This window comes from Daphnia magna, linkage group LG1 (genome assembly GCF_020631705.1).
Source record: "Daphnia magna isolate NIES linkage group LG1, ASM2063170v1.1, whole genome shotgun sequence".
NCBI classification, from domain to species: Eukaryota; Metazoa; Arthropoda; class Branchiopoda; order Diplostraca; family Daphniidae; genus Daphnia; species Daphnia magna.
The window spans coordinates 18,750,865-18,774,040 of record NC_059182.1 but is presented as its reverse complement, the minus strand read 5'-3'; the positions used below and the strand labels follow the sequence as shown (position 1 = coordinate 18,774,040).

Genomic DNA, 23,176 nt, shown 5'->3' with positions numbered 1-23,176 from the left:
CGCTGACATAGTTGTACACTGCAGCCACGTACCTTTTGAAACGCACTGAAAACGTACGTTTTGGGGCCCCTTGTTATGTAAAAAAAACCCCAAAAACAATGGCTTTACATTTCACCCCCAAAGCTTTCTCTCCGTAACTCGAATGAAATGTCGAGAGTGGGCCACAGCAAAACAGGTCTCTATTGGATATGAACACTACTGACTAGCACTACCGACTCGTTTTCCTTCATCTGCTGGGATCAGGTGAAACCTGTCCCAACTCCGGTTGATGCTAATTCAAGATTTGACAGGTGGACCTTGGCCCATCGCCATAGGTAATTTTCGTTGGCTGTGTGTCCATCGCCAAAGCAAATATCTCGTATGGTCGATGGCAATGCTTGGCACACTTTGCGCTGGAACCAGGGTACCGGGTCAACTTTCCAACCATTGTTTTGCTGTTTTTTTTTTTTTACTTGCGGATTTTTTTTTTTTTAGATCTTTGCCATTGTCCAAATTTCAAAAGGTGTCCAATAGCTTTAAGGCGCCCAAAGCTTGAAATACAAAAAAGGATTATGCGCAGTTGCAGGTGGGGAGAGAACCAGAACGACCTGCAACTACCTGTCTCTCAGCAAAATTCACTTCATTTATTTTAGAGGAAAGGGTTACATAGCCCGCACTTTTGTCCGTACACCACCTAGGGCTATCGCATGAGTGATTTTGCTATTTCTTTCTTACCGTTACTCTGCTGATTTTCCATTTCGTTCTCTTCCTTATCTCTTTTTCTACTTTCTAACTCTTTTAACCCAATTTCACTCATTTAATACACATTATATTCCTTTTCCTCCTTTCACCTCTATTTTAATGAATCGCTATTTTTTAATTTTTGTAATTAAAAAGTTGATTGATTAAGAAACTGATTTATTAAGGGACGACACGAGAATCTGCGTGAATTTCGGGTCGAATCACGAGGGTGTGAGCAGTACAATGTGCAACAGCTGCGGGCGGCCACGCCTCTGTCAACACAACAACTGCTAGACCATGTGAATATACACGCCGCAAAGGCCGCGAACGCTAAAGGTTGACTGAAATCTGGCATTTGGCCAGATTGTTAACCGATTCAACGTTATCCCAATTTGGATTTGCTCTCAAAACGGGAAAATGTGGAGCAAGGTCAAACGTGATCGTTTTCAACTGTTGAGATCAGCACAAATGAAAAGATGCCTGACATGACAGTTCTTAAAAAAAAACGCAATTCGAGCGCGTGTTGCTTCAATGCCGGAAGCGTTGGGTGATAACCATAAAACAGCGTTCCAGTTGAGTAAATAGCAGGTGCGCCGAGGCGATTACGAATTGTGTGTGTATTTCCAGTTGCAACAACTGATCAGGTACTAGGTTGAAAGGTGACATCAGTGTTGGCTTTTTGGAGCCAATTGACTACATGCCGATAGTTTTGTTTCATCCAGCTCAAGTTGCTTCGAACTCTGTCGATCGATTGCTGAGTAGAACGCGTCATGGCGCTCACCAAAAGTTCCTTGTTCCTTCCAACAAAGTCTGACAGCTAACAATGCACGACAAACAGTTACGCGTTATTTCATTTGTGTACACGTTTTATACGCCACTTGCCTCTTTTAATTCCATGTCGGTGTTGAACGCCTTCGTCACGGATTCAAAGACGTGCGCCAAATTGTGGATCGAACTGAAACTATCGATGCGAGAACGCTTTATGATTAAAAAGCGGAGAGCGTCACGGGGTGAAATGTTCACTTACATTTTCGTCATTTCCAGCCATTTTTCACGCGTGAAATTGAAAGTCAAGAATCGGCCGATGGGATTGCCGGCCAATGTTTTGATGACGTCGAGTGCGTCTTGCGTCCGAAATCCAGTAGTGGGATTCAAGCACATTTCCAGCATTCTGCACAATAAACAAATGAACGTATACCAAAATGAACCCGAATCATCAAGAATAATCAAAACAATTCAACCTGGCTATAATCCACGATTCCTGAGTGCAACTCAGAGACGAAAGAAGAGTAGCCTTTTCACTTGCCACATTACTGTCCCGGAAACGTTGGAACGCAAAATCCCATTCCACCTCACCACCGTGACGTATGGCCGTGCAAGCGACGACTCTTTTCAGCATGGCAGGAACGATCCTGTCCAGAATTTAAGACCGGGATCGTCATTAGTGTGGTGATGCAGAAAGGGCAAAGCGTAAATTACGTAGTATTTTGAGGATCAGACATCCATCGATGATAGGAATCAATGGCTTTCGTGATGCAATCCTTGTGGCCCATGGAGCAAGAGGATTCCACAACTTTGCGGCGTAATTTTCCCGTCAAGTGGGAATCGCTGCTTCTGTTTACGAATCCCAAAGAGTCATAAAGGGGTGACAGAATCTTCAAGACATAATTCTTGAAAAGATAAATTTTAGTTATTGACGGGTGCGTCAATATTTGATTCATTTGCTATTCACTTTGAGGAGGCCGTAGCCAGGTGTTCGCTTCATCATCGAATCCAGGTAGGAGAGCGCCGTCAGCGTCGCTTCCCACGGCAAAAACTCTTCTTCCCGTTCCAAGTACTTTGTTAAATTGAGGGGTACCTCGTAAACCAGCAAGCCTGCCCTTGCCAAGTTGAGGGCATCATTCATGATTTGTGCTCGGTTAATGACCGAAATGGCCGTGTGATTTGTCATCAGTTGTTTGGCAATCAAGTGCCAATTGCGGGCGTCGTAATTGACGCGGTAATACCCTGTCAATCAGATTGACATCGTCATTTCCAAGTAGAAGATGTTGTCGTACGTAAGACAACGTACCTGTTTCATTGACATTAAAGATGACCCATTCGTCATCTCTTATTTCAAATTCTAATGTGAGATTCTTTGACGATTGGTTTTCTGCCAACCAGGTGGATCCAATCGTCCGGAAGTCTGTCGTGTACGTTAACGGAGTCCACCAAAGATAGACGGTTGGATCGGTGGTGGTAGAATTCGATTTACGAACCAAAAATCGTTTCTATTGTACGTAACGAATGAATCATTTGAGGTATAAATGCGGCAAGGAATGTGGGAAAATTCACCTGCGTTATTGTGACGTTCTGACTGCTATAGTCGCGTCGAACTGTTACGACTGGGAAACCTGCACGTCAAAGATGTTTAAATTGTATTAAGGTGTCCTGCAGCCATTTCAGGTGGAGCAATCGATACCCATTTTAAGAGTCCAAGTGTCCATTATGGTTTTGACGTTGGTGGGCAGGAAAACCTGGTCCAGATCGGCTTGTCTGTCCAACGCGTTCCAGAGATCATCTTGCACCGCATTTCCGTATTGACTTGACACAAACGAGAAGAATAAAGTTAGGAAATACTTTTGCCTAATTTGACATTCGTTTACTGGATCCGCAAGTAATGGGTGAGTCCGTTCCTGAACGACTTGGCACCGATAAAATTGGCCAGCATACGAGTAATGGCGGCTCCTTTACATATCGACATTTAGCCGTAGGGTTAACGTGAATTTGAAACTGTTATGTCGTTTACCTTTCTTGTAAGAAATGTCATCAAATAATTCCCCGATTTCGTCGGGATGATTGACTAGTACGCTGATAGGATGACTGGATTCGAGTGCGTCCAATCGCATGACTGTGTGTAGGGCACTTGTCACGAATTGTTCTAATCTCTCCAGACTAGGATCAACCTGAATTTCAAAATCATTAACTTGATTGGTTCATGGATGTCTACGAACGGGTCGGCATACGTGTTCCGCTGCAAGGCATTCGATGTAACTGGTGAAACCTTCTTTTAACCACAAGTCGCTCCACCTTCATCAACAAAGAAGAAACAGGTGAACAGATGGAACGAAAGGCGTGAACGCGAACGGGAATTACCAGTCCATCGTCACCAGATTGCCAAACCATTGATGAGCCAACTCGTGAGTGACCAACTCGACCACTGTTTGACGATCGTCCAATGAAGACACATCTGCGTCGTAGAGTAGGACACTCTCACTGCCGTGATAAAACCCCCGAAATTTCGCCCACATAATTACGTATTCAAATATTATTGCGGTCAAACAGGTAAAAATAAAAAAAATACCCGTAAGTTAAAAGACCCCAATTCTCCATGGCTCCGACGAAGGCACTGGGTATGGCAATCATATCTTGTTTAGGCAGAGGAAATGGCATTTGAAAATAATCTTCGTAAAATGCCTGAGCTTTAGGCCCTATGACTTTGGCATATCTAAACGATAACCATGTTAGAAAAATTTGATTTCTAAAATCAAACACAGTGGCTCCTACTGAGCTTGGCTGACGGCCGACGTGCGGACATGGATGTTGAATTTCCAATTAGCATTGCCCACATCAGCCTCAATTTTCGTGAAATTTGCCACCACGAACGCCACTAGATACGTTGACATCAACAGAGTCGGAGCAAAATGATCCCAATAGAAATCCTGCATTCCATCACTAGGGAAAACGAGAAAAGACGATAAAGAAATTGGACAGAGAATGTCTGACACAAACTGGATTACATTGCAGTGGTATCGATTAAAGGCATATTGGAAAGGGCCGTCATGTCCCGATGACGGCCAATGCTGACAGTGAAAATGGCCTTCATGTTTGGCTCGTCGAAACAGGGGAAAACTCGTCTAGCGTCCGTTGGCTCCATTTGGGACACGGCCATGTACCTTTTTAAAAGAGAAGATTAAAATAAACAAAGTGATAGTTTAGCGTATCGTATAGATCTTGCAAAAATGGTTACCTTTCAACTCCGTCTTCGACGTAAACAGAGCGGAAAAATCCGGCTGAAGTATCGGTTAGATTACCTACGAAATCCATCGACAGCGTGTAATTTGTTCTTTTGGCCAGCTTGACTTTGTGCTTCGCATTTAAACGGATGATGAGAAACTCTGTTACCGTTTCATAATCGATACTTTCTACGGACAGCATGTTTTTTGCCATCTCACCTTGCTCAATGACCTGTCGATTCAACAGCCGCTTGTAGAGTCGACATGGCCAAATCTGATTTTTGAAACAGAACAATGAGATACCTGTACAGATTTGAGATCAACCTTGATGTCTGAACTGTGGAGAACGATGCGGTCCGTCTCTTCCACGCACTGCAGATCGATGGCTACTCGACCCAAGACAGTGAAATTGCCCTTTTCTAAAATGGGCAGGAGACGGACGTCATAGTGGTGAGGTAGAACAGTGCGAGGTAGTCTAATGACACTCTGGGCGATTTTAGGCGCAGCCCCGAAAGAAGGAAGTGATGGCCTCTTTGGTGAAACCGAACAGCTGTTTGCCGTTGGGTACGGACGGCCAGCGAGAAAGTAGACCGAAAGACCAACGGCCATAAGGCAAGCGATAAGAAAGACGACGATTCCCGAAGCGCGACATTTGGTAACAGTCAAGCGAAGAACAGCAGACATTGCCCCTTGTTTTTTTCTGCCGCTTTAACGCAACCAAACGTTGTCCAGTTGCTGTGTCTGCAAACACGACTGAAAGTGAAACTTAACCTGCTGAAAGTTCGGAACCAGTTCTACGTTTTTCTTTTTTAATAAGATTTGCTTCTTGGAACAAAGGAACTCTGTAACAGAAAAAAAATAACCCCAGAAAACAAGCGTTGTTTCATATTTGTCACGCACAAGTTTCTTTGCATACGTTTTGCGATACTTTCTCACAATGGCAAAGCAATGCAAATCTTACTTCCAACCTAAACAAAATTCATTTGCCTTACCTGACGTTCAATTTCCGGTGTTTTGAAGGCCAAACTGAGGAATAGGTGTGCAAGCGAATTCCACAATGTAAAAAAAAAAACCAAACAACAAATGAGCGAAGTAATCCAGGAGAATATAATTAAAGTGACAGTTACACTATGATGGGCGCTATTAAATCACTAGACAAGCAGTTGGACTCGCTGATGTTTTGGTACAAACTACGCTGTGTTGTGTGGCTTGGAAACCAATCCAACTGGCAAGAACTCGGACCGGACCGAACTGTCGCGGTTCCGTGTCTTCTTGCCAATGCCTTTAGGCAACTAAAACTTGACTTACAGGTTGTAGCATGTTGGGGAAAAGAAAAGAGATATTTTCCTTTTTCCCTCTTTCTTTCCTTCTCTTTCGTGCTCCATCCATTTCAATCTCCATACGAAGATGGCCCGCCCTGCTCGATAAAACGTTCGTATATGCACAAAGGTATCGGCCCTGGGCTGAAACAACAGGAAAGGGAGGCTTTTCTGTTGTTGATGAATCACATTGCCATTTCAAAAAACTGAAACAAGCTGACGACAACTGTCTAGCAGCTGACTTTAAGTTCCAACGGAAGCGAATTTCGTTTTCGTTGATATTCTAATTAAAAGAGACGTGCTTGTTAAACGACATGCTCTTCGTGTACTAACGCAGCTTGTTCTACGCCTTCTCCAAGCATGTATAATTGGACGCCATCCAGTAATTGACTTTGAGTTTCCGCTCCGTTGATCAATCGCTGGAAAAGCAAGTGTATATGGAAGTCAATTAAGATTCACGTTTGGATGCACGTCCTTCACTCACGCTTACTCTTTTGCGCTATTTTGGCATTTTCACGTCAAACTGCCAGCCCAACAAGGCGTGGTATACGTGTCCCTCACATTCTGAATGATTAATGCCGTAGCTGTCATTGACTTACTTGATTGTTAATCTTCATTTTGCGTGGCACTGGAATGCTAGAATGTATTCAACAAGTCCACTGGAACCCCCAACTTTGGGGGCATCGTTGTCACGATCTGGATGCGGTTTTTGACCGTCAGATGCTGGCCATTTGATACTACATTGTAAATCTGGCCGGTAGCAGCATTGTCACGTACGCAAGATGAGATATTAGTTGTGTCAATTTCAAAAAAAGACAAGACCAGTTCGTTTCGCATTGAAACTGCAATTCTACTGAATATCTTTGAAGGTGTTACCTTTAACAGAGATGTCCAATGTTCCCCCCCAATGTCGAGGACCTTCACTTGTTTGTCTCTTCCCCCTTGGCTTTGCTCAAATACCTAGGAAATGGGTGACGAGCAATCAACGCTGATGACCTTGTTTGTGTCGTTTCCACTGTTGTGACCTTGCATTCCCTCTTGCCTTTGGAACATCAAGTCAGTCGACAGCGTTCCCTTCAACTGTGCGGCAAAGGTTTTCCATCATATTGCACGCGTCTAAATTGTTCATTTCCGCACTTGACATTGTCGCTATAATCCTTGGACGAGACCTACGTTCGAAATGTCGCATAAATCAAATGATAAGTCGTTCTGGAGTAAGTGATGTTTACTGCCTATCAATTTCGTTGAGGTTTTGATGGGATTCCTTGTTTTATTCTGAAAAAAACAAAAAACAGATATGGTTATCAAGCCAGGCACCAAACACACGTTCACTGTTGAACGTTCCTTTCATATCTCCAAGGCCGTCATTGATTATACTTCACGACCTCATGAATCGTGCGGAGTTTACATTCACAGTGCGATGACCAGTCTTTTAGTGGATCATGGAGACCAGCAAGGAATCATCTTGTGCAATCTCCATATACAAGATAATAAGAAAGTCTTGAAGCCGGAAGCTGACCTTGACTTATACTTTGGGGCTGGACAGACCATAGCACTCTACTCTGCCAAAATTCATCCCGATGAAGTAACAAATAATCTTTATAAAGAACTGACTATTCACTTGTCTGGTTATCAGTTGTAGTGAATGGGCGGAGCTATTTTAATGAAAGGAATCTCAATAAATTGAATGTCCTGTATAGTTTTCTGTAATTCCTACGTGATTTGTTGAAAACTGAGCAAAAGGCTAAACCATTAAGCGGAAACTTGTGTTTTTAACTGTTTATACACTTACAATGATTTAGAGAAACTTTGCTAGGACGATATCGAACTGCATACTACTCCTACCTTGTTTATGTCCGTCACATCTCACATGAATTATTGCTTCCCGTGCTGGCTTCCCGTGAATTAGCCTCACGCTATCCAACTCCTGCGAATTGGGGATTCTTGGAAACATTTTGACAGTAAGAGTGGTACAAGAGTAACGTATTATTCAGCGCAAAATGCAGGCTTGTCCATCCGATCGATCGTTTTGGGGTACGTAATTTTCAATGTCTATGAATTCATCATTATTTGTTAGTCTTCCATTTGTGATTTGTATATTCTGATTAACAAGGAGCTTAATTCGATGTTATAAAGTCAAATGGATTTATAATTTGGACCACGTTTAATTTCGGTTCACAGGCATGGTTATTCAACCGGGCATAAAACATAGCTTCATTGTTGAACGTCCTTTGCATATATCAAAGGCCGTTATTGATATCAGATCAGGACCTATAAAAGTAGCGAATTTTCTGCTGTGACCAGCCTTCTGGTGGATATTGGGGATAACAAAGAAATTATCTTATGCAACCTCTACATGAGTCAGCCTGATGGCTACATGACAAACCATTACAAAATCTTTAAGCCGGAAGCGGATCTTGACTTGTATTTTAAGGCTGGACAAATGATCACATTTTTTTCTGCCAAACATTTTCCTTCAGAATTTGATAATACTTATAAACAATCTGTTATTCACTTATCGGGCTATATGCTATAGCGAAAGGCCTGAGTTGTTTGATTGACAATAAACCACACGTACAACGATGTTGAATCACTTTTGTGCAACTCGGCTATTCACTGTTTGGAAATTCCAGGAAAAGACTAATTTTAAAACTTTTAATCAAGTGTTGTCCAGCACAAAGATATATTGGCTTCTACGCTTCTTACCTTTGCAAAATTGCAAATAGTTGGCAAAGTTACAAGACCTCCATTGTTTTATGACCTCGACATAATTAATCACCTGTTATGCGTAGAATTTGGCTTAAAAGTAACACGTTTTTGTTCCAATTTTCCCCGTACCAGGAACCATTACGAAAGCACCATTTGCATGCTGATTAAAAGATCAAAGGCAAAACAATATCTGCAAATTTATCAAAACATAAAAATGAATAGAATAACGCAGAGTTCAGGATAAACTTTATATTCAAAGCCGACAATTCACGCAACATTTTCTTGTGTTTATCGCGTGCATACTGTGTCGTTTTTTTTTTTTTTCTGTCTTGCAACAATAATAGAATCACGATAGGGGAGGAAAAAAAATCGTTCGGGGGGTTGGTGGTTCCAATGAAATCATGTAGAATATACGTAACTACATATCATAAGCTGCAAAACGTAGGCCGTCGACACTACGCCAAAATCGTCAGATACAAAATGTTAGTGGGAACGAAGGATGGATCAGAAAAGAAGAGATATTGGGAGAAATTGGAACGGCAAGCGCGAAGGGGATGCGACGCACGCCATCGAGGCAAAACCAGCAGATTATAAATTTCGATAACAAAAGGGTTTTGTGTGTCGTCTAATTTGAACAAGAAAATGGCGTAAATGATTGCTCGACAGCGAGAGAGTTAGGATAGAATAAAAAAAAAAGAATTGGTTCGATGTGAAGCGCGCGTACATTTCCTATGACACGATAACAGTTTTGCACACATCATTTTCCCATTTAGAATGAAATGGAAAAATCTGTTCATAACAAATCGCAATGCACCATTTTACCTAACAAAGAAAACAAAACCAAAAAATGCGCATTGAACAGTGAAACTGAAAAATGGTCCTTTCTCCCCGATTCTGGCCAAAATGATTTAGTTTTTAGTCTCTTTTGTCTCCAAACGACGGCATATTTTCAGCGAGAAGAAACACGTCGTACAAAGCCTACATTGATAAACAATCTCCTATCGCACGTTTTAAATTTTTCTCTTCTAACATAAAAAAAATCATAATAAAATGTTGATGCTCCTTTTGCAGTAAAAGTTGCGATCATTTTTTCTCTCTTTTGTTTTACTTGCTTCACGGAAAAAAATAACTAAAATGGGCAAAAGGATTGTAATTTTTTGTTTTCCTTGCTGGGAGAGATCGTGACACACCTTTCGTCTGGCGTTTCTTTAGCCATTTTCCGATTTAGAGACTGATCGCTACGCTCATTGGAAGGGGAAAAACGCAATTTCGATCCTTCCTTGGCTCATGGTTGAAAAGGAGAAACCGCAAAATAAAATATGAACTGCACCTTCTAAACAAAAGCAAAGAAAAAATACGATCCTCCTCGTATCAAAACAAATCCAGATGTTTACCCATCACACTATAAAATATTTACCGTTTTTCAATTTCGTCTTTTTTTTGGGGGTTTCAAACTGACCAAATAATCCTCTGTTGCTTTACTACTATGCCAAATATCTGCCACCCCTGCCCAACAAAAAGGCACACTGGTATACACAAACGAGCAAAGTGTAAAGAATAAATCAAAACAAACAAAAACGCTCACGTTAGTCTTCTCAACTTGTCTCACTCTTTTCTAGAATCCTTTCTTTTCAACAAAATCTTCCATGCGCCACGTCAAAAATTGAAACAAATCGGTAACCCATTGAATTGGAAAGAAATGGGGAAACTGAGAAATTTCCGTTTCATAACCAATCAATCCCAGCTTCAAGGGAAATGATCGCGCACAACATATAAAACGGAAAAAAGAAAAAAAAACAAGGGAGGAAAAAAAAAAGGAAAAAAGATCGACGGGCCTTTTCTAGGTTGTTTGCCTTCTACCCCCCAGAAAAACAAGTTCGAGGAAGTTGAGTTGGCCACAGAAAGAGAATCGTCGCCATATCGCGCGCAAACCAAGAAAAACGAAAAGCAGACTGTGCGTCTTGGCGTCTTCGAGACGTTCTATTCTGTGAGGTAAAAGGCGAAAGTCGGAAGGGGGAAAAAACGGAGGGTAAAAGAAAATTATACGAGCCTAAATTGATTCGAAATAGTATTTACAATATGCTTCAATGCACTCATCGAAACGCTATTCGCTTTAACTTTGTACTGTGTTTTTTCTTTTTTAAATTGTGTAACAACGCCCTTCCCTCTCTCTCTCTCTCCAACTCTTTTTGTTTTTTTCAATACTCCCATCATTTTCAATGCGGTGGGATGCGATGGATAAACCCCCTTAAAAAAAATGAGAAAGAAAAAAGTAAACCAACACAAGAGTTGAGCAGGAGAGAGAGCGGCTGACTGGACTAGGGGGATCTTCAGTTAGGTGCATTGCTGTTGATTCACATGCCCTGTGGTACAGCAACAGACTGCTGCCCGTCGGCCACATCCTGGACCAGTCGATTCAATTCGGGAGCTTCTTTTAAAGCTGCAAGAGTTACAGCCAAATCTTCTGGACCCAACAATCCCGGTAGCGTGACGGAATCGCTCAAATCCGACAGAGGGTAGCCATCGCCATTGTCCGAACAACTCAACGAAGGATCTGAATCCATATTGGTGACGGCTGCATTGAAATAAAATAATTGCGATAACCATTACCGCCTACAAATACAAGAAAGGGTAAGATGCGACACGTACCAGAATTGGATCCTTGAAAATTCATTTGGGAAAAGTTGGCGGAAGAAGCTTCTTGTAAGGCTTCCGCGCCCAATCCATCAAGGCATGGAGCCAATTCTTGATGATTATTGGCGTAAACCACGCTAATGATTTCGTCGAAGCTTTCCAGTTCCTGTTGGGCAGCATCAAGCTGAACGAAGCCCTCCGTTCCTGAATCACCTTTGGCACAAGGAAACAAAAGACCAGTTACGACTACATAACATTGAAATTACATTCTCGTTTGTTTAGTTCACCATTGTTGGCATTCGAATTGAAATCGTTCCATTCGGCAGGCACAGGCGTGGCCGTATAGCTGTACGGGCTGCTGGTGGCGGAAGCGTTGTACGTGAAATTCCTGCTGCCGCAGCCGAAAGGCGTACTGGGTTGCGACGCGGTCGCATAGCCTTGTCCAACTACCATACGACCGTACGAGACATGACTTACAGTTGCGTTGCGATCAGTTTCATATCTGGTGATACCTTGAGACTGGAATTGCTGGAGCATTCGGTGAAGCGGAACCGACTGGGAGCGATTCATGACCGAGTCATTGACAATGCTCGGAGCGGAATCTAGAAGACCCTCGATTTCTTGGGCAAGTGGGTCGCTACCCCATAGGTGTGGCACAGCATTGTTGAGCGTGGTCTGGACTCGGCCAGAGGCGGACATTTGGTGAGGACTCAAACCTAGAACTACGCCGGCCGAAACGTGGCGTCGACGCAAATCTTGGCGGATGCGCTCGCTACCACTTGGCTCCGTCTAGAGTGGGAAAACAGAGATAGATGTCATACTGTGCTAAGGAATATACGTGTTCGTGTGTTTTACCTGTTGCGGGAAGGATTGAACCAGAGGCGACAGAGGTGCGGAGCGAGGCAATGACGGTGATCCACCGGAACTGTGACGTGAACGCGCAGAGGCATTGAACAGTCCATCTTGACCGTGATTCATCAGAGAAGGCGTTGCATATGGCGTGTGACGGACTGTAATTGAGGCCCCGGATGAGTGACGAACTCGATTGACCAGCAGATTAGAGGCTGAATTGTGGCGCGATCGGTTGACCGATAACGGCGTATTGAGCGGCGAAACAAAGGCCGAATCGTTGCTGACGCTACTGGCCTCTGTAACGAAAGAAGTCGGGGTGTCCATGGTCATGGCCTAAATCAACAAATTTAGTTTGTTAAACATGAAGCCCAATTCAAATGAGATTCGGTTCATGAAATGTGTATAAGTTACAATGTGTCCGGAATTGTGTCTCGAATGGGGCTGGGATGGCGGCAAACTTGACGGAACGGGTGTTTGACCTGGAGAAACAAATGGGCTACCGACACCACCACCACCACCACCACCGTGGTTTGACAAGAGTTGACGAAGCTGCACAGGCTGGCTGGAAGATCCGGGTGAAGGTGGAACATCAGGTGTCAGTCGGGGAGAGATCGGCGTGAAATTAAAAGCCATTCGACGAGTGTTGGGGCTGGGAGGAACTGCTCCACTGTTACCGTTGCCCAATCCGTTCTGGTCGGAAAGGGTCGAAGGCGTCTCGAACCGAACATTGCGACGCTCCAACAATGCTGATGTGGCTAGCTTCTTCTTAGCTGCTGCACATAAAAGCCAGTCTAACAGTAATTACAAATGTCAATTTAACTGATTGGGGGACTGGCCGAATGCCAATACACGTACCCTCATTTTGCTCCAGAAGAACACGCAACTGTGAAAGCTCCGTGTTCTGCACCTTAGGGCTGAGACTATCGGTAATCGCCTCTCCAGGCTGAGACCAACAACGTGCTAACTCATCATCATAACTGTGTGTGAGTGCCTCAACCCAAGAGCCTTCCTGCGGCTCAGGACCCGCTTGGCGACTCGTTTCCTCCTCCTTCAGTTGCGGCAGAGATGGCGCGGCCAGTCCGTTGTCACTGGCAGAAAGTGGCTTTGGTTGAATTGCAACAAACTTTGGCTTGCTAATGGTGGGACTGGGAGATTGGGAGTGGCTGGGTAGGAGTAGAATAGCAGATGTAGGGCGAGGGCTGCGGTTGCTGGTAAGACGTGGGATGGCCACTTTGCCTGCAGGTTGGTTTGGCGCAGTAGAAGCAGATGACGTAGGCGTAGAAGCCGTGCCCTCTACTTCCGTAGAATCTACAGACACGTTTCTTTTATTCTCCTCTCCTCTCTGCTTTCTTTTGCTGCGAGTGCAGCTTTTTTTATTTGACGCTCTGGGCTCTGTCTCCTCGGGAAGCGGAACCGCTGGCGGCGCCTGAGGCAACGGCGAGGCAGTTGAACTAGAGACTCTTGTCTTTTTACTATGACGACTCTGCACGGATTGCCTCCTCGTGGCTAAATGTTGCTGTTCCTGCTATTCAATAAATAAATAATTCAGATTGTGACGGGGCTTGGATGAAATAGAAATAACGAATGGGCATACCTGCAGTTTTCTTTTCAATTCTCTCATCTGTTCTTGCTCACACCCATTTTCTGCTTTAACTTCATTTTCGTCATCGCTCTGTCCGTGTGAAGAACGCAGTTTGTTCCATTGCGTCGCAGCTTTACTCCGTTGGTCCACAAACAATTTGTCTACTAAAAAGTTGGCTAGTTCCCCCATTCCACTAAAGTTGATACCCAACAGCTTTTCCGCCCATTCGCGGACTAAGATACAAGCTCGTTCTTTCAACAAATCGGGCGTGTCCGCGGCCGGATTTTGATTGTTCTGCAATTGAGCATTTTTCTGATGGTCCGTTTCACTTTCGCAGAATAGATCGGCCAGAATGGGTGGACTTAATTCACCCTTCTTCCGCAAACCAGAGTAGCAATAGCGGGAATGGCCTCGCGTCCCAAGCCGCCTCGGCCTCACATTAGGGAACACTTGCTTCATAACTTTTCCAAAGTCGGCAGTGGATAACGGTTTGATGACATTTTCCGTACAATAGGCCCTATTAAAAATAGCAAAATACAACATAGTTAAGTTATGACAACACCGTGGCGGCAAAAACAAAAACAAATTACCCGTATTCTTCATAGACCTCTTGTTTGGGAAGCGACACCTCAACATCTTCCTCCAAATGAGTTTGAATCCAAACAACCGTCTGCATGATTTCCGGTCGACTTCCAAGAGGATTTAACGGCCTAAATTGATATGGAAAATACATAAGTGAGTAATATTAAATATTAAAAATTTAGAAAGATTCTCCTTTTACATTCTCAAAGGATCTATATCAGTAGACCTGCCCAGGGGTAACTTGTAGTAGAGAAGCAAGCGTTCAGTGTCGGATAATTTGTCGACTTCAAGGAGCAGGTTAGAAACAATTTTCTTTGATGCCATACTGCAAAACAAGAGAAAGGTTAGATTACTACAATGACATGAACTAATTATTGAAATTCAAAAGAATTTATACCTTGTAGAGCTATCCAAAAGCTTTTCAATTTTTTCTTTGTTGACAGGATCAGAGATGTTGGACCCAAAGAGAACAGTTTGCTGAACAACTTCATTGTTGCTACTGATGTCTGAGGCAGGTACAGCAGGAATAAAGGACCAATCTTTTTCTCCAATCGAAGAGGAAGACTGGTCCAGATCAATTAGGATTTCCTGTTTGATACCATCCCTTATAGGCCATTTTTCCTGTACTCCGCCAGCAGAGTCACTCTCCTGCTCACCATTTTCTGACGTCCGGGCCATTGTTTAATGACTCGATATAGAACTTTCCCATGACACAGCGAGCCAACACGGTTTACGTTAAAGTTTCCTTTGATCCATAACAGAAAACCCATTAATAACAAACAAAGGGCCCAATGTTGACTGTTGACTTACCCTAACATATGAGCAAATGAGTAATCCATTCACAGCACTTACAACCAAACCGAAAAAAGGAAAATAAAGGAACGCGTTTCAGAAGAATTGTTAGGGAAATTTTAATCCGGATTTCCAATAGGAACGGAAAATATTCCTTCCCCCAACTACTGCACGGACGCCATGACAGCTATCTTCGAGCCAAATTTCTGTCGCTACCCGTCTCCCCCTGTAGGCTGGACTGTATTCTCGGCTCGACACCAACGTTGCCTTTCCGCAAACAACAAATGCAGAAAGTCAACTTTCGTTTTCCTTAAGATCTGACGACTTCACTGGAGCTTTTCGAGACAAATCAACTGATTCTGCGGCGATGATTTTTACTAGAACGAATTTTGAAACTGTTCTTATGATCCTATCGTTTGTGGGCTGTGTCAGTTGTTGTGTCATTTGATACTCCATGCGGAGACTGCTCTATACCCTACACAGATATACTGTATGTACAGTGCAAGAGGGCTGGGCACATATTAGAGTAACAGGATTGTATTACGATAACAAGAGATTAGAGACCAATGAAAATCTGAATGCTGTTGGATGTTCTGAGTGGGTACAATTCGTCGAGCTGTTTGAAAACCATGGCACGGGTGTTTCTTTCTTTTTCGTAACCTAAATGATTATAGAGCAAGGCCTCCAAAAATATAACGTCCTTGACGTGATGAAAAGCTTCAATTTGATTAAATATTCTTTTCGCTCGAGTAAGAAGAGGAAAGATCTCAGCTTTCTTGCTTTTGAATTCCATAGAGTCGCACGTCTTCGTCCCGGTTTCAGCAAGCAAGCACCTAGCCAATAAAAATATAGCCATTCCCTGCTCAAACAATGATCCATGCGTGTAGATAATGTTGATATGTTTGCGAACTAGGTCTAACGCATTTGCAGTGAAGTTCATCATCAACTGAAAGAAGAAATCATGAACAATTTGAAACTTTTTAAAATAAATGTTGAGTATTTAAATGAAAAGCACCTGAATTTCTGCTGATTGCATCCCGACCAATGCCAGCTGAAGGTTCATATGGTGTTTCTTACAAATATCCAAGGCTTGGCTGATTTGCAACAATGCTTCGACAAAATTCTGTCGAGATGAAAGAAGCACAGAGCGAAGCATCATAGACTGAACTTGAAGCCTTAGTTTCTGACCCATTCTCCATCCTGGATTTGGCATTCGATGATTACTGGGTTCTTTAACGTTCGACAGCCTCTCTTCTAAAGTGTTCAACACCGATTTTCCTTGACATGTATCCCCCTTGCACAACATTAAATGCGCCATTTTTGCTAGGCTCTCAGAACGATTAAACACGGCAAGCTGGGAAATAATTAGTTCAGCTTTATCCCACTGGCCAAGCCAAAGTGTTCGATAGAAGGCCACGTGTAAATCTGTCATCTTCCATATTTGTGAATGTTGTTGAAAATTAGCGTACTGGCCAGCTGCGAACTTGGTTATCGATTCCGCATCAGTATAACGCCCTTGTCGCGAAAGATGTAGGGCAATGTTACAAACGGCCATGTGCATGTGCTCGTTGTTGTAATAGATATTGCCTTTTGTTGGGTCCCCGGTGTGCAGCGTAAGTAATAACTGAGATACCTTAAGAAAAACTATGAATGATGTAAAGAAGTCAATAATGCTGAGGATTCCTTTACCTGTAAGGCGTTTCGAGGGTAGCCGTAGAAACTCCAAATTGCTGCTCTTAAAGCCAAACAAGTAATCGTCATATCTGTAAGCGAATGCTGACAATTAGCCACGTCGTTGGTATGCAGGTATTCAAAAATTCTTTTAGGTTCTACTCCTGCCAGAGCGCAATCTTGTGTCCACATTGCTAAGCCAAGTGAAGCCAGATAATGTAAGTTGGATTCACTAGACTTGGTTACGAGGCGCTCCATCATCTTTAGGCGCATTTCAGGATTTTCTTCTAGGTGGCAGAACCACGCCAATGACTCTTGAAGGCAGGTATGGTCAGCTGCCTCACCGGACAAGGCTACCGTCTCGCACAAAGCCGTAACGGCCAACTCGTGGTGTCCAAAAGAAGCATGCAAGAAGGCCATGTTTAGTGAAGCGTGGCGAAATGTTTTGTTATTCATTAAATTGTCTTCTAGTTTTGAATGGATAAGACCTTCAATGGAAATTGTTCCTTGGTCATATGATTGATGGAGTCTCTTTTCAGCCTGGCTAAAATCCTGGCATCTCATTTCATTTAGGTGAGCAAGAAAGTTTGCCTCTGCAAAGTCCTTGTTCTCATGTAAAATCCTATCAATGATTTTCTGTAAATTTACAGGGCTGTGAGCCAAGCTTTCATTCCTTTGCAGCATGGTTAACTGTTGTGACACAAGTAACTCCGCTTGTTTCCTAGACACTTGGACCAATTCTAGAGGGTCTTCACTTTTGTTGGACTTGTCGAGATATGTGGCAAGATTACTACTCAATTCAACAGTTCCTTCAAATGTCATTCTGTCTAACTGAAGAACCATTTTCCTAATAAAAATTCCCAATACACTGTCTCTTCGTATCATAGGTTTACCTTTGGCTGGTTCCATAAGAAGTTTTTCTAGACTTTCTCCGAGATCAAGTAGTCCTGAAGCTCCATCTTTTACAATTTGGTGCAAACTTCGAGTGAATTCTGAAATTATTTTGGTACTAAGATTGTAGTGTCCTGGTTCGAGGATAATTTCAAAATCTTCCCATGTAACATCATAGCACTGGATGAGCTCAAGTGAAAGCAGGCAGAAATCTTTGCACTGCTGGGATGAAAATGGAGGGATGGAGTTGTAGTGGGAATGTGGAGACATGCCTAGCTGGGCTAAACGCGCCGTGCAATACTCACGAATAAAAACGAGAACAGCAATTTTGAAAGGACTGACTCGGTCATCGTACCCCAATTTGAATGAAGTCAGTGGAAGACTGTCGCGCGCCGCCATGGCAAAAACTTTTGAAATTTTGCATATCAAAATAACAAGCAGACTAGTTGCGCTTTGCGGCGTTGCGCTGCACTTCTAATGATCTCATTGCTCATTTGATCATTTCTCATGCATTGATAATGTTTAAGAAAGCAAAGTAAAAATCTGACTAAAATGTTCACTTACATAGAAAATTTTGAATTATCGATTTTGAAATTTCAAAATGAATTCTCTCTCTGTAGCGCTCGGCCCCGCACCGGGGATAATCTTAATTGGTGCGGTGATATCGGTGATCGGTGCCTTCCCCGATTATCAATGAATAGTGATCTAAATTGGCAGTTGCCCTGCGGCCAACAAGAACAAAATGTGACCCTAGTCACGTGATTCTCGTTGGCCTATCAGAACTCAAGGTCACTGTCACTGGTAAGACTAACCCTCCTATGGCTGAAGCGGTGCTATCGGTGCAGCACCGATTATAGCACCGTTCCGCACCGAACTTCCCCGATTCATTTTAATCGGAGAAGCTTAGCGGTGTCCCCGATTAGAATGTGATCGGGGCCGAGCCCTAGTCTCATTTCTAGAAAATAATTCCTTTTTCGTGGCTATTTTTAATTGGCAATACTCTCTATGACTCTATGGCTCTATGACTCTACCCGAGCCCTAGAGCCCTACTCGCTCGGCAGAGTCCATAGAACCCGGGTTCTATGACTCGCGAACTACTTCTATGGAAGCGAACTTTATACAATTAGGAAAGTTGGCAACTTTGTCAAGCATACTTCCGCAGAGGTTTGCTTTAAAGCTTTAAACAAATTTAAGCGGCCGTTGACGTCGTGTTTTCGATTGTGTCCCGTGTGATTTTAGATAAATACGAAAACTGTTTCTTTGCGTCTACGTAATTTTCCCAATGCTTTCGTCTCACTCATTGGAATTGAAAGAAAATCTGTCATCAAAACGAAAATCGGAGTGTAGTACGCCTCCTCCTCCCAGCAAGCAACCTCGAACTGAAATAGCAAACATAGAAGCCACTACGGATAAGGAACAGCTTGATACTATCTTCAACTCGTACCTGTACTGGAAAGACCCGCTTCCTGACATCAGTTCCGAACTAAACGGTATTGAATGCCCAATGCTTTCAGAGTAAAATGGTTGGAAATAGACTCATTGCAGAAATCTTTAACAAAAGTCAGCATTCAGTTGCTGATCACCCAAAATTATTGAAACATCTAAGGAAAGTTTATGACCAGATTGATGATTTGGATACATTTTTCCAAGATTTTGTTGATTGTCTCAAGTGTCTGTTAATTCATGGTGAGAGACAAACTGCCGTCAACTTGTGTTTAGATTTCTCTGCCAAATTTGCCACATCTTTTGAACTGGAAAAAGAACCTGATGAGGATGATGCTGAGTGCCACCCTTTTTATGAAAAGCTATTCAATTTTATTTTGTCGAATCACAATGTCAGAAGCCAGGCAGTACGATTCAGAGTTTGTCAGTTTATTAATCGGATGCTAGAAGAATTTAACGAATCTGCCTGCATCAGTGCAGATTTGTTTGACAAGATTTATGATGCTATGCTAGAAAGAATTCAAGACAGGATTGCCGCAGTTCGAGTTCAAGCAGTCGTTGCTCTGCAACGTCTTCAAGATCCTACAAACAAGGAATGCCCAGTAATTAAGGTTAGAAATCAACTCATACAACAGTCTGACATTTTTCTTGTCAAAAATTTTTTTTTATTTACTCCCGTTTTACGTAGGCTTTGGTTTTTCATCTGGAAAGGGATCCTCATCCCGAGGTACGACGGGCTGTACTTAAGGCTCTAGGCTGTAACTATTTCACACTTGAATTCGTGTTGGTAAGGTTGCGTGACGTCAAGGACCTTGTCCGGAGGCAGGCCTATATTTTCATTAGCGAAAGGTGTGTGCAAAAGTTACATTTTTATTTCAGCCTCATTTCACCATTCACTTTAATTTAGAGTCCATGTCCGGACATTATCGATCGCTAATCGCGTTACAATCTTGAATCTTGGTCTTAACGACAAATCAACTGCTGTAACGACAATGGTACAGAGTAAACTTATTCCTGCGTGGATCAACACCATGGAAGGCTCTATCTTCAATTTCCTCCGGGGCATAGATGTAGAAGGCTGCAGCGACATCGCAGTCCAAGTATTGCAAGTCTGGTTGAAGACGCTTAATTACAAGGAAGTAACTGCTCATTTGTCAATGGACGGTGAAAATCTGGTCACCATCGACACTCTGAAACCAGAAGTGGCTCTATATTGGTGTACGGCAGTAGGTTTCCTTCATAGCGAGGGAGTTCATGCGGCAGACGCACTGGAGACGATAATGCCCGAAATGACAGCTTTTGGGAAATATGTGAAAGATTTTGTGATAGCAAAGCTTTCCGAAACAGATGAAATGGAGGTAACTTAGCAACATGTTTCAAATAATGTCTGTGTAAATCAATTATTTTAACAGGTATTAAGTATGGAGTTTACTGTTGGAAAATTATTGGAGATGGCACAGTACTTTGACCTTGCCGATGAAGCGGGTCGCCTAAACTTACGACGCGACTTCTGCGAACTTTTACAAAATGAAAAGACTAGTCCATCGTTGACTCGTACGATGGTGAAATGCATTAGTCTTATTGAGCCCAATTTAGACGTTCGTATTACCAAATTACTTGAGGTGATTTCGGAACTGCGCGAACCGTTAACCCAAGCAGAAGTTCTAATCCCCGAGGCCGAGCAGCGCAAAAACAAGCTAGAGGTGAATTGATAGTTAAGGAAACCCAACAATGTGCCATCCTGTTTTTAAATGTTTTGTTTTGTTGTTGTTTTCCGTTTTCTCCGCAGATTGCGCAATGTAGAGTTCAGCTCAATGAGTTAAAAGAGGAACTTGAGCACGCGGTTGAGAAACAAAACTTTGTTGGCGCTCAAGAGATCAAACAGATTATTGTCGTTCTGGAGACCAAACTAAACGAGCTATGCAGTCGACCCACTACTCATGATGTTGAAATTTTTCGTGAAGAGAGAGACGATCCGCTAACGCTTTTAAAATGCTTGAGCATTGTTTGTGAGTTGTTGAAAAATTCGCCGGTAATTTTTAAAATTATGATCATTCATAATTTGTTTTATTTGTTCACCAAATATCGACGTATCTTTCATCTCAAGTTTTCATTTCTTTCTTGGCAGATGCTAAAATTAACGAAAGAGTTAGACCAGCTTTTGACGTCGCTGATCTTACCTTGTGTCGAACGAATCGATCCAGCTGTCCGTAATGCGGCTTTCGAAGCTTTGGGTTGTCTGTGTACGTGCGACTTGGAACTAGCTAAGCAACGTTTGCTCCTTTTTGTACAAGCAGTTCAAATGGACCATCAACTCCTTCAAATCACAACGGCCAAGGTGCTCTTCGATCTCGTGCAACTTTTTGGCCTTGCTGTAAGTCATACATTTATGGTTTAACTGGTTTATTTTTAGATGTTTGACAAGAAACGTTACTGATTTCAGAGTTTTGAAGACCAAGAAAGCGGCACATCTTTAGCTTCAGTTTTAACCGACCTGTTGGATAATGAAGATGTCGACGTTCAGACTATTGCCGTTGAGGGATTTGCAAAACTGTTGATCGCTTCCAGGTTGACTACATTTCATTAGACTTTTTGTCAAATTCTTCGCTATTCTTTTATTTTATCTTCGATTTGTTAACCACTTTTTATGCCATTCGCAGGATTGAATCGAGCATGATTCTTTCTCGGTTGGTTATTTTCCTATTTCATCCTTTGACGGAAGAAAATGTTCGTCTCCGTCAAGTCCTTCACGTTTTCTTCCCCTTTTTTGCCTCTTTGGATATAGCAAATCAACAGCAATTGGAAGCTGCTTTTCTACCGACTATCAAGACCATTCAGAAAGCTCCGTATACTTCACCATTGGCCGAAATGGATATCACAATGGTGGTCAAATTCTTTGTTGATTTGACACAAGTAAGCTGTTCTTATTTTATTTTTTTCCGCCAAAAATGAATAACATTATTAATTTTTTGCAGGAAAACTTGTTGGTATCAAAACCCGAAGTTGATCACACTATCCACGATCAGCTTGCTATAAAACTTTGTACAGAATCTTTGCGATTTCCGGATTCGAATGAAAGTAAAGTTTACCTGAAGGCTTTGTTGCAATTGAACATGTCCTTTTCCAATCCTTCAAATACCCGAGATTTGCACACGCTTGTCCAGAAGATGCTACGAAAAATGAAAGAGAAAAGTTCTATCAGGCTGGTCGAACAGTTTGAATCGATCGTAAAAAAACATCTGGCACCTCCTACCGAAGGCTTGGCTGATTCCACCGCGAATGGTTCTGAAATGGAAATCGAGCCTGTTGTCACGTCTTCGTCACGGCCCAGTAAACCCAGGACCCGAATGTTGGGAAGTAAACAAGGAACGACTCTTTTGATGGATACTACTGGAGGTAGTGATGCAGAAATATCTCAATGTTCTGACGTTTTCTTCAGTCCCGAAAAGACAAGCACTCAAAAAGAGAAAACGTGTAAAAAATCGCCTGAAGTCGTTGTTGAACAAATGGATTCAAGGTAACATTTGACCAAGCGTTCCAATGTAACAATGTTGATGCATTCTAACAAGCATTTAATTTTTTATCAAGTTCGACTACTAGTAGCGAAAAAATTGGTCCATCAAGAACGCGACGACAGGTGAATCCACGTAACACGGTTGTCGAGAACCTTACTCTGGGTGAATCCCCTCCTCGTCGTAGGACACGGTCCATGAGGTCGACGGTCGTTTCTAGTGTGGATGAAGATGAGGATGTTATACCTCCGACACCGCCTCGTTCGAAAGCGAAATCAACGAGAAAGCGCCGATAGAAGAGGTTGCCTCCCTTTGCTTTATTTTATTTTTTGTTTTCTGTTCTCCTCACTCACATATTACACCCCTTTTCGCTTATGCAACTTTCTACTTCTGTGTAATCAGAGATACAAATAATACACTTTCCTTACATTTATTTAAAAGCTCAAAAGACATTGTTGTTTGACAACGTAGATA

The 23,176-nt window shown here is 42.6% G+C and overlaps 4 protein-coding genes and 1 long non-coding RNA gene across 15 annotated transcripts; 2 read left to right on the top strand and 3 right to left on the bottom strand.

Annotated features, from left to right (window-relative positions):
• Nucleotides 1-1,322: 1,322 nt before the first annotated feature.
• LOC116935533 (aminopeptidase N) lies at nt 1,323-6,538 on the bottom strand. Of its 7 annotated transcripts, none has more exons than XM_032942826.2 (20): nt 5,843-6,395; nt 5,708-5,741; nt 5,019-5,557; nt 4,730-4,947; nt 4,500-4,655; nt 4,267-4,434; nt 4,064-4,207; nt 3,856-3,975; nt 3,726-3,789; nt 3,509-3,665; nt 3,366-3,447; nt 3,182-3,303; nt 3,055-3,113; nt 2,792-2,990; nt 2,453-2,727; nt 2,200-2,390; nt 1,962-2,132; nt 1,748-1,891; nt 1,603-1,681; nt 1,323-1,537 (listed from the first exon to the last, which is right to left on the bottom strand). In XM_032942826.2, exons 3-20 carry the CDS (start codon nt 5,397-5,399, stop codon nt 1,361-1,363), a joined length of 2,907 nt encoding a protein of 968 aa, XP_032798717.2. In that variant the 5' UTR covers nt 5,400-5,557; nt 5,708-5,741; nt 5,843-6,395; the 3' UTR covers nt 1,323-1,360. The 7 variants fall into 7 exon arrangements, with proteins under 7 accessions (XP_032798717.2, XP_032798730.2, XP_032798739.2 ...); XM_032942839.2 differs by having other exon boundaries at nt 5,019-5,489; XM_032942848.2 differs by having other exon boundaries at nt 5,019-5,468.
• A 1,140-nt stretch (nt 6,539-7,678) lies between these two features.
• LOC123472291 lies at nt 7,679-8,618 on the top strand. Its single transcript, XR_006646659.1, has 2 exons — nt 7,679-8,068; nt 8,216-8,618. It is a non-coding gene; the product is annotated as an uncharacterized LOC123472291 (long non-coding RNA).
• A 359-nt stretch (nt 8,619-8,977) lies between these two features.
• On the bottom strand, nt 8,978-15,452 carry LOC116935513. 4 transcript variants are annotated; one of them, XM_045173538.1, is made up of 12 exons: nt 15,204-15,452; nt 14,791-15,138; nt 14,593-14,718; nt 14,402-14,521; nt 13,824-14,328; nt 13,085-13,751; nt 12,641-13,020; nt 12,233-12,562; nt 11,890-12,166; nt 11,665-11,823; nt 11,393-11,590; nt 8,978-11,318 (listed from the first exon to the last, which is right to left on the bottom strand). In XM_045173538.1, exons 2-12 carry the CDS (start codon nt 15,069-15,071, stop codon nt 11,098-11,100), a joined length of 3,264 nt encoding a protein of 1,087 aa, XP_045029473.1. In that variant the 5' UTR covers nt 15,072-15,138; nt 15,204-15,452; the 3' UTR covers nt 8,978-11,097. The 4 variants fall into 4 exon arrangements, with proteins under 4 accessions (XP_045029473.1, XP_045029480.1, XP_032798701.2 ...); XM_045173545.1 differs by having other exon boundaries at nt 12,641-12,999; nt 13,085-13,754; nt 15,204-15,450; XM_032942810.2 differs by having other exon boundaries at nt 13,085-13,754; nt 15,204-15,449.
• A 254-nt stretch (nt 15,453-15,706) lies between these two features.
• LOC116935583 (anaphase-promoting complex subunit 5) lies at nt 15,707-18,220 on the bottom strand. 2 transcript variants are annotated; one of them, XM_045173577.1, is made up of 4 exons: nt 17,750-18,220; nt 16,875-16,948; nt 16,201-16,818; nt 15,707-16,131 (listed from the first exon to the last, which is right to left on the bottom strand). In XM_045173577.1, the coding sequence occupies exons 1-4, from the start codon at nt 18,144-18,146 to the stop codon at nt 15,742-15,744; spliced, it is 1,479 nt and encodes a 492-aa protein (XP_045029512.1). In that variant the 5' UTR covers nt 18,147-18,220; the 3' UTR covers nt 15,707-15,741. The 2 variants fall into 2 exon arrangements, with proteins under 2 accessions (XP_045029512.1, XP_032798766.2); XM_032942875.2 differs by having other exon boundaries at nt 16,875-18,219.
• Nucleotides 18,221-19,124: 904 nt separating this feature from the next.
• LOC116935674 (condensin complex subunit 3) lies at nt 19,125-23,135 on the top strand. Its single transcript, XM_032942955.2, has 10 exons — nt 19,125-19,801; nt 19,879-20,039; nt 20,098-20,548; nt 20,603-20,893; nt 20,980-21,222; nt 21,319-21,564; nt 21,634-21,758; nt 21,851-22,103; nt 22,166-22,707; nt 22,779-23,135. Exons 1-10 carry the CDS (start codon nt 19,268-19,270, stop codon nt 22,996-22,998), a joined length of 3,066 nt encoding a protein of 1,021 aa, XP_032798846.1. The 5' UTR covers nt 19,125-19,267; the 3' UTR covers nt 22,999-23,135.
• Nucleotides 23,136-23,176: the final 41 nt, after the last annotated feature.

What these genes read in the sequence shown, in the direction of transcription:
- LOC116935513 (XM_032942810.2), bottom strand. Translation starts at nt 15,071, where the DNA reads ATGGCCCGGACGTCAGAAAATGGTGAGCAGGAGAGTGACTCTGCTGGC. An exon ending in GATATAGATCCTTTGAGAAT is followed by an intron (nt 14,522 to 14,592) that starts GTAAAAGGAGAA and finishes ATATCAATTTAG; the next exon opens with GCCGTTAAATCCTCTTGGAA. An exon ending in AATTGAAAAGAAAACTGCAG is followed by an intron (nt 13,755 to 13,823) that starts GTATGCCCATTC and finishes TTTATTGAATAG; the next exon opens with CAGGAACAGCAACATTTAGC.
- LOC116935674 (XM_032942955.2), top strand. Translation starts at nt 19,268, where the DNA reads ATGGTTGGAAATAGACTCATTGCAGAAATCTTTAACAAAAGTCAGCAT. An exon ending in AGGAATGCCCAGTAATTAAG is followed by an intron (nt 19,802 to 19,878) that starts GTTAGAAATCAA and finishes CGTTTTACGTAG; the next exon opens with GCTTTGGTTTTTCATCTGGA. An exon ending in GTTGAACAAATGGATTCAAG is followed by an intron (nt 22,708 to 22,778) that starts GTAACATTTGAC and finishes TTTTTTATCAAG; the next exon opens with TTCGACTACTAGTAGCGAAA.
- LOC116935533 (XM_045173556.1), bottom strand. Translation starts at nt 5,399, where the DNA reads ATGTCTGCTGTTCTTCGCTTGACTGTTACCAAATGTCGCGCTTCGGGA. An exon ending in AATCTGGTGACGATGGACTG is followed by an intron (nt 3,790 to 3,855) that starts GTAATTCCCGTT and finishes TTGTTGATGAAG; the next exon opens with GTGGAGCGACTTGTGGTTAA. An exon ending in TCTGATCCTCAAAATACTAC is followed by an intron (nt 2,133 to 2,199) that starts GTAATTTACGCT and finishes AATTCTGGACAG; the next exon opens with GATCGTTCCTGCCATGCTGA.
- LOC116935583 (XM_032942875.2), bottom strand. Translation starts at nt 18,146, where the DNA reads ATGGCGGCGCGCGACAGTCTTCCACTGACTTCATTCAAATTGGGGTAC. An exon ending in ACCCTCGAAACGCCTTACAG is followed by an intron (nt 16,819 to 16,874) that starts GTAAAGGAATCC and finishes GTTTTTCTTAAG; the next exon opens with GTATCTCAGTTATTACTTAC. An exon ending in TGCAATCAGCAGAAATTCAG is followed by an intron (nt 16,132 to 16,200) that starts GTGCTTTTCATT and finishes TTCTTCTTTCAG; the next exon opens with TTGATGATGAACTTCACTGC.